This window comes from Monodon monoceros, unplaced genomic scaffold (assembly GCF_005190385.1).
Source record: "Monodon monoceros isolate NGI ecotype Baffin Bay Population unplaced genomic scaffold, NGI_Narwhal_1 Super_Scaffold_21, whole genome shotgun sequence".
NCBI lineage: Eukaryota > Metazoa > Chordata > Mammalia > Artiodactyla > Monodontidae > Monodon > Monodon monoceros.
In genome coordinates this window covers 109,140,869-109,152,955 of record NW_021703778.1, presented here as the reverse complement: position 1 = coordinate 109,152,955, position 12,087 = coordinate 109,140,869, and the positions used below count along the sequence as shown (strand labels likewise).

General features: G+C 46.1%; 1 protein-coding gene across 8 annotated transcripts in view; it reads right to left on the bottom strand.

The window, feature by feature from the left end:
- NPAS3 (neuronal PAS domain protein 3) overlaps positions 1–11,431 on the bottom strand; it is an 862,041-nt gene extending 850,610 nt beyond the window's left edge. For 5 of the 8 annotated variants that reach the window (XM_029239282.1, XM_029239284.1, XM_029239285.1 and 2 more), the window contains exon 1: positions 6,822–6,945. In XM_029239282.1, the coding sequence (XP_029095115.1) occupies positions 6,822–6,871 (50 nt within the window). In that variant the 5' untranslated portion in view covers positions 6,872–6,945. Of the gene's footprint in view, positions 1–6,821; positions 6,946–11,360 lie in introns of those variants that run through there. The other 3 variants (XM_029239279.1, XM_029239280.1, XM_029239281.1) reach the window with 2 other exon arrangements.
- Positions 11,432–12,087: the final 656 nt, after the last annotated feature.

Sequence of the window (12,087 nt, the reverse complement as noted above, 5' to 3'; positions counted from 1 at the left end):
GGAAGATAAATGTGGCGCTTGTCTATTACCTCAAATCTAGCATACATTCTACAATGAGCAGTGATAGAGTCAGATGCTACAAAGTTTCCTGAAGTATAGCTTTTGTCAAAGAACTGTTACACACCAGACCAACCTCTGTAATCCCTGGCATTAGAGGAATTAAAATGTTACCAAGACTTTCCCTTCTTGAAGATGTGGCAAGTGTGTGAGCTTCTGGGAGGAGGGTGGGGGGAACTCAGTAACGATAACTTATCACTTGTGTATTTATTGTGGTCCATTTTTAACATGTTTTTAATTAAATGAGTTAATTAATATACGTAAAGCCCTTAGAACAGTACCTGGTACACAGTGCTATATAAATGCTTGCTGTCATTATTATAATGCCAGATAATTTGGCAAGAGGCCAACTTTTGAGATATACAAGAGTCCTTATATATCTTAGAAGACAACATCCAGAAATACAGGAACTAGAGTGTGTTATTCAGAAAGCCTATGAGGTTGTTTCTACCCATTCAGTGGCAAAACTATCCCAAAATAAAAACATCTCAACTGTAATCTTTAGATTAAACTGTGGCACACTCTGAGGCAAGAATAACATGGGCGGAAGAGGTCACTGAATACTTCACAGTCTAAGACCAAAGAGGCCTACGTACATGGCAAACTGATTCTTCTGAAACCATTCAGTAAAAAGTCTGCCCCAAAGTATAGACAGCTGTAGAGCTTGCCCACAAAACTACCAGAATGTTAAAAGGTAGAGTGAGAATAATTTCTTGATTCTTCCTCTAACTTTATAAACACGGTATTTCTGAACTTCTCCAAACATCTAAGGACTAAGAAGCAGAGATCTAGTTCACTACTCACAGCACACACAGTCTTTCTGCCATAGGAACTTTCTGGCATCGGCTCAGAAATCCCCGACTTTAGAAAATCCAAAAATGTAGGCCCCTCCACACTGCAGTTAAGGTACATTTCTAGAGACAAACCTGATTTCAATCTCTAACTCTACCACCTTCTTTGGGAACAGTAAGCCTGTTTTCTCATCCATAAATGGGGATATTAGCACTTCCCTTGTAGGGCAGTGGGGAAACCAATGAGAAAATTACTACGAAGTATTTAACACAGGGCCTGAAACATGTAATGTCCAATAAATCTTTATTATGATCATATGTGATCTATTTTCATTTTAAAATCCCATCAAAGATCTTTAAAATGTTTTGCTATAATTTCATTTACATTATATAGCATCTTTTCTTTCTTTCTCCCAAGAACCTCTAATCATTTTATAGTCATTACTTACAATATTTTACAGGCTGAATACCTGTCCCCGCAGAACACTAAGCTAACAGAAGTCAAAGTAGATAAGGAGTCTTATTTATAGGTCTATGAATTCTGTACTTCCTACTCTTCCAGAAATGGGTGTTTTCTGGCCCTTGATAATATTTCACATATCCAATATAAAGACAAGTCTATAACTAGAGCAACTGCTCTTACAGGGTGTATTATTCACCACTATCCCCCGCACAAGTCATGATGGTCCATTGCAGAGGCTGGATAAATAAAGCTGAATGAACAAACCAATCAATAATTATAGTCGGGGCCCATGAGCAGTTTGGACAACAGTAATGTGTGATTTTCATCTTGCCTCTCACGATTTTGTACACGAGATCACAAGTATTCCAATTAATTCACCAAAACATTACACTTTAGACATGTATACAGACAACTTCAAGTGTTGTTTAATCTTGTCACTGCCCTAGTAATTTCAGATATAGTAGCAGTCACCTTCCTCTTACTAAGCCATGTCCTGCTTATGCACTGTACTATTATTAACATTACTACAAATTATTCTATGTACAGTTCTATCAAACTTACTAGTGCAAACATCCTATTCACACTAATGGGGCCCAGCGCAGTAAAAAATATCATTCAGTTACAGTTGGTTTATTACACTGCCCAATGAGGAAATAAAAACAAACAAAAAAAAAAAAACAGGCACTGTTTACTGTGAAAATACTAACATTAAATGCTAAGCAAACATAACTGAATTTTCCCATAAATTCGGGAAGTTCTTAGCTAATCATAGTATAGATTTAAATATTTAAAGTTTCACATATTCCATTATGAGCAACTTTGGAAGCATTTAAATTTTAAAACTAATATTTAATCAAATGAACTAAAATTTTCAACATACTAACCCTTACACTAGGTTTCAGCCTTACCCATTGTATGCAATTAAGAAATGTTGATAAAGCACTTGAAGTTAGATTCTAAGCCAACAGCAATGCAGAATTTTTTAAAAGTTAATTCAAGAGATGAAACGCTATAATATAGAAAAAGGAGCCATGTAAATATAACAGGGGAGGGGCTAGTTCTGCTCTCACGTGTGCTTAATTTTCTTTAAATTTAGCGAGTGGCATTCTGCATAGGAAAGAGAATCACTAGAATTGCAGGAAAAAATAGAAAAAGAAAAATAGACTATCTAAGGGTCATTAGTAATAATAATAAAGCACTTAAGGAAGTTTACAGAGAAAAACATCACCAGGAATGATTCAGAAATCTCTGTGACATATCCCCTGCAAATACCGCACAAAATTTAAAGCTCAACAGCTTAAAAAATAACTAAATAAAAGCTAAACTGCCTAAATCCTCCCCCAAAAGTTCTGCTTTACAAAAGCATATACAGTACAGATACACCATCATAGAAAACCTCACCACAGAGCAGGGGACCCTGTACATCAGGTCCAGTTTCAAACAGATGCAATTTTAACATGCCAGTGGGCCAGACTAGAAGAGTTGAGGGGTTCATGGAAATTCTGGCATTCCCATAAAATAGATCTATTGTAGGTAGGGGCAACCATTGTGTAGAAGAATTTTGGGGAAAACTCAAACTTCATATTGCCAAAAATATCAAGCTGTTACAATGTGTAGATTATATTTAAATTGCAATATAATTCTTACCAATTCATTGCTGAACAAGACATTAATTTCCCATAACTTTTAGTCAAAAATAAGTCATATTTTTAAGAATATTTTAAAGACACAGGGACTAAAACTTTACTCATAATACCACTAGGTGCTAAAAAATAACTCATGTAACTTTTTTTTTTTTAAACCAAAAGCATCAAATAATCTTGGATTCGAGTTTGCTCATTGTAACAAATCAAATCTAGTAACTGGCATATTACAGATTTGAAGTAGCTTTGTGTCTCTCAATTTATAAATCAGAAATTGGAAATATGAAAGGATGTTGTAATGTGGGAGGGTCCTACGTAATGAAGGTCATTATAACTCCTGGCTCCAGAGCTATACAATCTAATATCCTCTCTGGTGGTTCTATGATATGCCCATGCATTACAGTTCTTGTTGACAGTCTGTTGCCTTGGAAATATTTCATTATTTCAGTTTATCCATTTGTAGACCCTTGGCCTTGTGATATGAAGGCCATCCTATTTCATATTTTCGATTATCATTTAAGCAATCTTGTGGAGCTATTTATATATAAGCAAGTGTTAGACAACGCACATCATTATTTATCACTCTGTGTTTAAGCTTACACTGTAGGAAGAAATACCTCCAAAAAAGTCTCCACCACCACCTTTACTTTTTAAACCAAAAGCCCTGTGCAAATGGAATATGCTTTGCAAACCAGCATGGGCATATCGCATGCCTGACACTTTTGTCTGTCTAATTTTCTTGGTTATACATCCACATAGTGGAAACACTCTGTGGTAGTGCTATATAATTTGCAGCCTAATGGAGTTTTGTTTTGTTTTTTGTTTTGTTTAAATGCACAAGGTTTTCAACTTGTTCTTTCAGGCTCCAAAGAGACACTTTCTGTGTGTATGAGTCAGAGAAATTTAAGGAATACTAAATAATAACGTAAGACATTATCAAGAAAAAGCTTCTCTTTCCAAAATTTACTCTGTAAACATTATTAGAAGGAAATGACTTTTGTACTGTATTATTAAACTCAGGTAAGATATGTCATAAATAAACAACAAGACAATTCAAAAGATGTATTTTTTCAAGTTTTTGATTACTGGTATATTTGAAAAGCAGTAAAGAATAGTGTCCGTAAATGCCTTTCTGAAATCAATGATTTGGAAACCATTTTTTAAGGAAAAGGGAGATCGCTTGAAGCATGTCCACAGAAAGCCATCTCTTATAAACATATTTGTGTTCAACCGTTACAGAGAAATCATACTATTAACCAGTAAGTTCAGGCACAAAGTGCACACAAAGGTAAAATGACTACTTAGCTGAAGCAAGTAACTATGAAAAACACCCCTCCTGAACCAACCATCTGACTTCCCATTTCTCATTACAAAACCAAATCAACTAACATGTGTAATGTTTACACTTAAAGTGTTAAGAACATTTAAAACCCTAATAACAAAGTGAACCCTTGGGGCATAAAACAACTGTTTGGATAACGGGCCAAGTTTGTGGTTATTACTGTTTGAAAACATTTAGTTTTATAAGTCCTTCCTTCCTTTCCTCTACATCGCTCCTTCTGCCCCTACCTCCTTAGTACTACTCCCTCTCCCTACAGGTTAAACCTCCTCAGATCCAACCTTTAAAATGACAGCATCTGAGCTGAACAAGAAGATGCTATTAAAGGGCATTAAATTAAATACAGTATATCCTCCTACAACTTCAATCAGAATTTCAGACCAAGTGTTATTTAGTTCAGCTCTCAAGTGGAGCAGAATAACAAATCGCGCACTTTGATTTACCTTCTTCGAATGCCAAATGGAGACAGGTGATAAAGAACGCGCTCATGCACAGGCTATGAAGTTTCCTCTAGAATTTAATTCTATCTTCAAGATTCCCATCTCAGAGAAATTCCCAAAATGGCACACAAATAGGCCTCTGCTAGAGAGATTACTGGGGCCATCCCAGTAAATACACTTACTACCAGCAGAACTGGGAATGAAGGAGGCAAAGAGGAAGGAAAGAACGGAGGAAATCAATTACAAACTCCTGATTTCAAAAAGTATTCATCACCATGTTAAATAAGAAGTAATTATTAAAAGCCTTGCACGATGCTCGGAGACATAATTTTTCTACCTACAAGAGTAAAGTACTTAATACGTGAATTCTCATAAAACACTAAGACTAAATGTTCGTTTTAGCTTTGAGTTGTCAGATAGTTAATGCTACTCACTTTTAACATCTTTAAAAACTGGACTGTGTATGATTTATTCTCAGGTACATGATTTATATAGAAATTAGCTAGAGTTTAGAATGAGTCACTTAAGTACCAACTTAAAATTATTTCCTTAATCCTGACAATTCTGCGGTCCCTACTGTATGGAGGAAACAAGCAACAGTGCAACTGAAGCTTTTTAAAGGAATAGCTTGTTTAATAATATCTCCCTACCGCCTCTTGATGTAAACTATAGGTTAAATGCTACGTTGTACCAAAAATAAAACTGCCCACGTAATAATAATTAAGTCTTGCTACTGCGGACTGCCCTCATCTTCTTTTCAAGTTCACTTAAGCCTGTGAGGAAAGTAAACATCGCTGCTTGGGGGCGGGAAGGGGGGGGGACAGGGGGTGCATATATCTAACCGCATTTGTTTTCCTCACGATTCAATGGGTAACATTTCTTACTTCCTACTGAGCATTTTCTCCTTGGAGACAGAGAGAGATATTCACTTTGCTCAAACCAATATGCTATATGCAATTAATGTCATTAACGCTGCCAATTAATAGCAAATAGGATTCCAAACAAAGTAGGCTGGGTGGACAGCAGGAGGGAAAACCACGTGGGGCGGAGGGGTGCTTAGTTACTCCGAAATCTAACAATGCCATCCACGTAGGACGGTTAAGGAAATTTTGAATACAAACTCCCTTTCCCTTTGGCTTTGGTTTAACTAACTTCAAACAGACATGCTCGGCTGAGCTCCTTGCCTGGCTAGGCAACTCTCACCAGGAACTTTTTTAAACAGAGATCCCCAAACAGTAACTAACGGGGCAGAGATGCTCCAACTGTTGGCACATTTTGGATCTCGCTGTTGGCTTGCTGATTTGGATTGAAGGATTTTCTTCTTTCTTTTCCTTATTTTCTCTGGGGGGCAAGGGAGTGGAGAGGAGGGCAGGAGAGGAGAACAGAGGGCAAAGCAGGAGACCCACAAGTTGCCGAGGCTGGGGATGCAGCCTGGGCTGCAGGGAGGCGGCGGCCGCGCGCCTCTCTCCGTCCGGCCCGGCCTAGCTGCTCCGCGCGGAGACAGCCCCTCGGCGACACCGTCCGGGCCTGGCGCGAGCTCCGCGCTCCCCGCCCCCGGCCTCCTCCTCCTCTCCTCTCCTCCTCCCCCTTCTCGCCTGCCTTCCCTCCCCCTCCCCCGCCTCATTCCTTCCTAGAGAGCAGCTGCCAAGGGACCTGCGGCGGCCCCGGGGATCCCCCGGCCCCCCCACCCGCTCCGCTGCTCCCACTCACACAGCAGCCCCTTCTTTTCTGTTTGTTTCTCTTTCTTTTTCTTTTCTTTTTTGCTTTTTCATTCTTTCTTTTTTTTTTTCTTTTTTTTTCTGTCAGCGAGTCACTCCATTCGCCGAGCCGAGGAGGTGCGACCGCTCGGAGAGCCTGGCGGCGCCGCCGCCGCTGCCGCAGCCGCCGCGGGCGGACAATGCGCGCGGGGACCGCGAGCGAGCGCGGAGCCGCCAGCCCGCCGACCAGGTCCCCGCGGGCTCGCGGCCCAAGAGGCGGGCTGCGGAGCGGGCCCCGCCACCTTGGCAGCGGCGGCGGAGGCGGCGGCGGCGGCGGCGGCGGCAGCAGCAGCCGCCCCGGCGGCAGGTTCAATAAACAGAAAAGTGTTACCGTTCTCGCCTGGAAGGATCCTGCTGAAAGCTGGGCTTGGTGGGCGCCATCTTCCTGCTATTTTTTTTCCTCTCTTACTTTTTGCCTCTCTCCCCCTCCTGGGGCGGGGGGCGTGGGGAGGGCGGGAGGGGGTTGTGCGTGTGCGTGGGGTGGCGGGAGTGAGTGCGGGCGTGCGCGGCGCTCAGCGGCGGCCAGGCGGGCGGCGGCCGTGGCCTTGGCCGTGGCGGCGGCGGCGGCGGCGGCGGCGGCCGTGCTGCTGAGGCCGGGAGGCTACGGAAAAGTAGTGGGGCCGGAGCCTCGCCGGCGGCCGGCCGTCCCCTCGCGCCGCCGGTGCCTCTCGCCGCAGGTCGCCGCCTCCTCCGCCGCTTGCGCCTTCTCCTCCCCCTGCTCTCCGGGCGCCGCCGCCGTCCATGCGCCGCAGAGCCCCCGCGGCCCGGGCCGCTCCGGCTCCCGAGACATGCCCAGCGCGGAGACAGGCGACCGGCGGCGGCGGCGGAGGAGGAGGGGGAGGCGGCGGCGCGGGGGGGGGAGGCGGCCGCGCGGCCCCGCGGGCAGCCAGGCCCAGGGCCCCGCCGCCTCCGGGTTGCCGCCTCCGGGTTCTCGCCTCGCGCGCCGCCACACCCCCCGCAGTCACCCCACCACCGCCACCCAGAGCTGGCCCGGTGGCAGGTGGGGTACACACCCTCCCGGCGGGGGGCGTGGGGGACCTAGGTCGGGAGGGGCGGGGACGGGGAGGACGCGCAGGGGGTTTCCAGCTTGACCGCTGTGAAAGTATTTCTGGGCATTTTCCAGCTGCTTTGCTCCAGAGCGCTCTCTCGCACACAGACACCCCCCTTTCTCTCTCCCTCTCCTCTTCTCTCTCTCTCTCCCCCTCTCCCCCCTTCTCTCCCCCCTTCTCTCCCCCCTCTCTCTCTCCCCCTCTCCTTCCGTCTCTCTCCCTCCGTGTCTCCCCCCTCCCTCTCCCTCTCTCCATCTTTCTCTCTCTCTCCCTCTCTCTCCGTCTCTCTCTGTCTCTCTCTCCGTCTCTCTCTCTCGCGCGCGCTCGCTCGCTCTCTCTCTCTCGCTCGCTCGCTCTCTCTCTCTCGCTCGCTCTCTCTCTCTCTCGCGTTCGGGGACTGGGAAGCTCCGCTGCCGGCGCAACAACGCCACTCAGTTGCAGTTTCGAACACTTCCCTTCTCTGGAGTATCGCGGCCAGGAGGAAAGAAACAGAGAGAGGAGCTGGGAGGCCACGGGAGCGGGCTTCACAGGACGGCGTCCGGGGCGCGCCTCCGGGGACAGCGCGTGGGGGTGTGCGGGCGGAGCGGCCCCGAGGGCCCCGTGAGCGGGTGCAGCGGCAGCACAGGCACCTTGTGGCTCGAGCGCTCTCAGCAGCGTTGCAAAGCCGGAGCAGCTGCATTATTCACGCACTTGCAAGTCTGCAGACCCCGGGGTTCACAAGTGAATTCCCAGGAGTTTAAAGGCAGTTAGATAAAACGCTTCTCTCGACTTGGCTTATAGGACCTGAGACCCGACCGGACTGCGCGCCTCGGGGATCCAGCCCAGTCGCCTCCTTATTTTACAGCTCAGCGAGGCCTAGGGAAAGGGCCACTCAGTGCAGGGCCAGTGCTGGAATCCTATTGCCTGGGGAGCCCCTGGTCAGAGCGTTTTCTCCACTAAACCGCTCAGCTGGGTGTGGGCAGCTTTTTAGGCAGAGACTTGGGTCAGTCATGTGTCACCCAGGAAAGTAGAAAGGACTCTTAAAGCATTCCCACTTTGAATAAATGAAAGAGCCAGACGAAAAACATCAATCCTATGAGAGGCTTTGCATTTTACTTTACACTTAAGAAAAAAATAGACCTGCAAAGGGGTCCCATTCAGTTCTACCATTCCAGTACAGTGGGGCTGAGAGTTAGAAACTTGGAAACATAAGTGTTTTTCGTGACAGACGTGTTTAATCTGCATGATGGTGTTTGAGTTGTCTTTGGAGTACACTCTACAGGTAGGAGAAGATGAGAGTGATTGAAAAATGAAGTGGAGAGTGTTGAGTACAAGATAGACAGGGGCTGGAAGGGAGGGGGAAAAGTTGCCTGCTGGAAGTTTTGGCTCCAGGACGGCCAGCTTAGGGCATTTCTACCCAAAGATGACAAATGAGAGAAGCTTGTGTTCTTCCAACAGGCCACTCTTTGCTTGAAAACCCTCCACCCCGTCACTCCCTCATCAGACTCCCCAAAATAAGTTAATGCAAAAACAAATTTTGGCAGGGGGGAATGTTGTCGCCATTCACTCTGACAGATCCAGGTCTTGAGGTGGAAACTAAGTCTGCCCTTCACAGCCCCTTCAGCCTAACAAGTAGGTGGCCCACACTCCCAATAAAATTCCAGAGGACAGGGGACTTGTGACTCAGACCCTGCCAATAATCTTCTTGCCCCACATGACTCGCTCCCCTGTCCCCAAATTAACTAAAATTAAAGGCAGTAACAGGTGTCATCATATCTGAGTAACGAAACCAAGGGCTACATTTTTCACAACTAGCACCTTTTCTTCTGTCAATATGACAGAACATAAAAAGAAGGGAACAATACATCCCAAAGCCTAGAGTTTAGAGTTGATTATTTTTAAAGCTTTAGACTTTAGAACTGCAGTGGGATTCAGACTTGATAAAGTGGCCCAAATTCAAAGATGAAGGTGGAAGCATCGGTACAGCTTTCGGCGTTTGAGTGCAGGACCATGGAGGATTACCCCTGCATGCTCCTGACTTGCAGGGAAATTGGCCCTGGGAAGATCTTTATGATGAAAGACACCAACACTCAGAGAGTAAACATAAAGGCTGAAATTTCATGACTACCTCTTATGCCCAATTCATATCTTAAGGGTTAGTTGAAGTTCCCTGGAGGTCCCTGAAATCATCCAAAGGCCATCTGACATTTCTGACCCTTGACTCCCTACTTCAGAGATCACACTATTGTGACTATTGCCTGCACTTCCTAGTTAAAGTGATCACTGGATTCTATTGTCATTTAAATGTTTTATAAGTGACACACAAAAAAAAACCCCACAAAACCATACCTGAACCATGAAAAGGAAAAATCTAATTCTTTCCTGGTCCTTTATGTTTGAAAGATTCCCAGATCTTTTGTATTAAAGGTTATTGTAATCACTGAAGTAAAACGAGACTAAAATAATTTAAATAAAAAATCTCTTTGACAAGGAATAGCCTCTTTTTGACTTATTTTCAAGACTCTTTGTTTTAAACTTCTGACAATACTCAGAGCATATAATGAAGTCTTCTACAGAATATCTGCAATATTGGCCATCAACTTGGAAAACATTCAGTGTGTTATGCAAAACCTGCTCTGGTTGCTGAGCCACTGGTTAGAAGGCACAAAATATGGCAGTGATAGATTATCTTAACCTTTTCAGTTTAAACACTGTTGGTTCAAATCAAAGGTTCTCAAATCAATGAAGTTTGAAATACAAGGTAAGAATAGGAGCTGTTATTTGAATTATGCATTGTGTATATTTTAAGTTAAATGCCATTGGCAAAGCTCTCAGATGTTTAATCGTATGCAATCTGGGAAACACAAATATTTAATTTCACACTTTCATGTGTTCTTTTTTTCCTCCCATCTTCTATAAAACTGAGCCCCACAAATGGGAAGCTTACCTTTCATACTACATCGTTAGTATTTCTCAGCACATTTTTGTGGATTACATTTTTGATAAAATCTTGCAACATCTCAAGTTGTCCTTAAGGAAAAACTTCAGGGTCCTAGCGCTGTTGGTGGTGGTGGTAATTTTTTTCCCCTTTCTTTCCTAACTGAATCAAAGAATGTTTACTATTTCAATGTCACAACCATATTTTTTTAAATCCATAAATGTTTGAAGGAAATGCAAACAATAAATACTTTAAAACTTCCTTCTTCCCACCTAACCTAACTTTGTAAAATTTGCTTCCTAACTTGCATCTCTGAATCTTACACATTTGCATTATAATACGTTTAAGATGAATACTTAACAGCGCCGAGGAGACTCGGATTTCATGCTGTATTTCCCTGTAGTAACAGGTGACATGATAACACTATTATGTAGAATTGCAAGTGTACGGCTACACGTGAAAACTGTTCCCATTCTGTTTGGAAACAAATGATCAAGCAGCCTCAGGTGATCAATTGCCCCCTGGCCGCCCGTCAGCGCGAGTCCGCACCCGGCAGAAGCATTGAGAAAATTCCGCTGAAAGGGACGAGAATCCCAAACTTTGCAAAAGCACCTTGTTCTGTGCCTCAGACTTCGCTGTAACTCCTTGGCTACGCGGGGCTGAGAGTCTAGATTTGGGGCCAGGCAGAAGGCAAAGGTTGATTTGACTTCGCCAGTACACTGGAGTGCCTCTCAATCCGAATTGTGAATTATTTTTTCCTGTCTTATCTGTAGAACGAGGGGCAAGCAAAGTGAGCCCTGGCGATGTGCATGTGTGTTGTAACGCATAAAACAGGAGGCAAAGTGAGTCCCACCCCAGCACCCCGGAGCGGGGGCACTATCCCAGCCCAGGCGGGACTACTCACCGCTGCTGGTAGGAGGTGATGCCCTGGACGTTCTGCGGGGTGCCGTTGGCCGCGGCGCCGGCCCTCCCCATGCCCGCGCCGGCCGGCACCCCCGCGGCCGCCCCGCCGGCTGCCGCGGCCGTCACCTGCACGCTGAAATCCGGAAAGATTCGGATCATCGCCGCGGCTTCGGCCCCCGGGCGCGGCGGCTCTGGGCTCGGGCTGGCGGGGGCTCGGGCTGGGGCTCGGGCAGCGGCGGCAGCAGCAGCAGCGCGAGCAGCAGCGGCGGCGGCGGCAGCAGCGGAGCCAGGCACTAGCCTGCAATCCCATTAGTGAGCCGCGGCCACTGTGCGCGGCGGAGAGGCGCTTTGATGTGCGCGCAGCGGGCTGGGGGGGCCGCAAGCGCAAGGAGGAGGTGCGGGGGGGGGCGTGCGAGGGACTTGCAAACAGCAAAACGTGTCAGGGTGGGTCCTTTTTTCCCTTTTGGGGGGCGGTGGTGCTCCCCCCTCTTTCCAGGATGTTGCTCTCACTGGCTGCTCCGACTGCGCTGCGCGAGCCCAGCTGAGGGAAGAAGGGGAGGGGGTGGCGGAGGAAGGATGCACCGGGAGGCTTAGAGAGGACTTGGCTGGTGCAAGGGGATGACGGGCAGCGGAGGGTGCCTTTCTTTCCCGCCCCCTCAACACAAACACGCACACACACACCGCGCACTTCCGACTCCAAGTGTAAGACAGGCGCGCTCTCTCCCCTC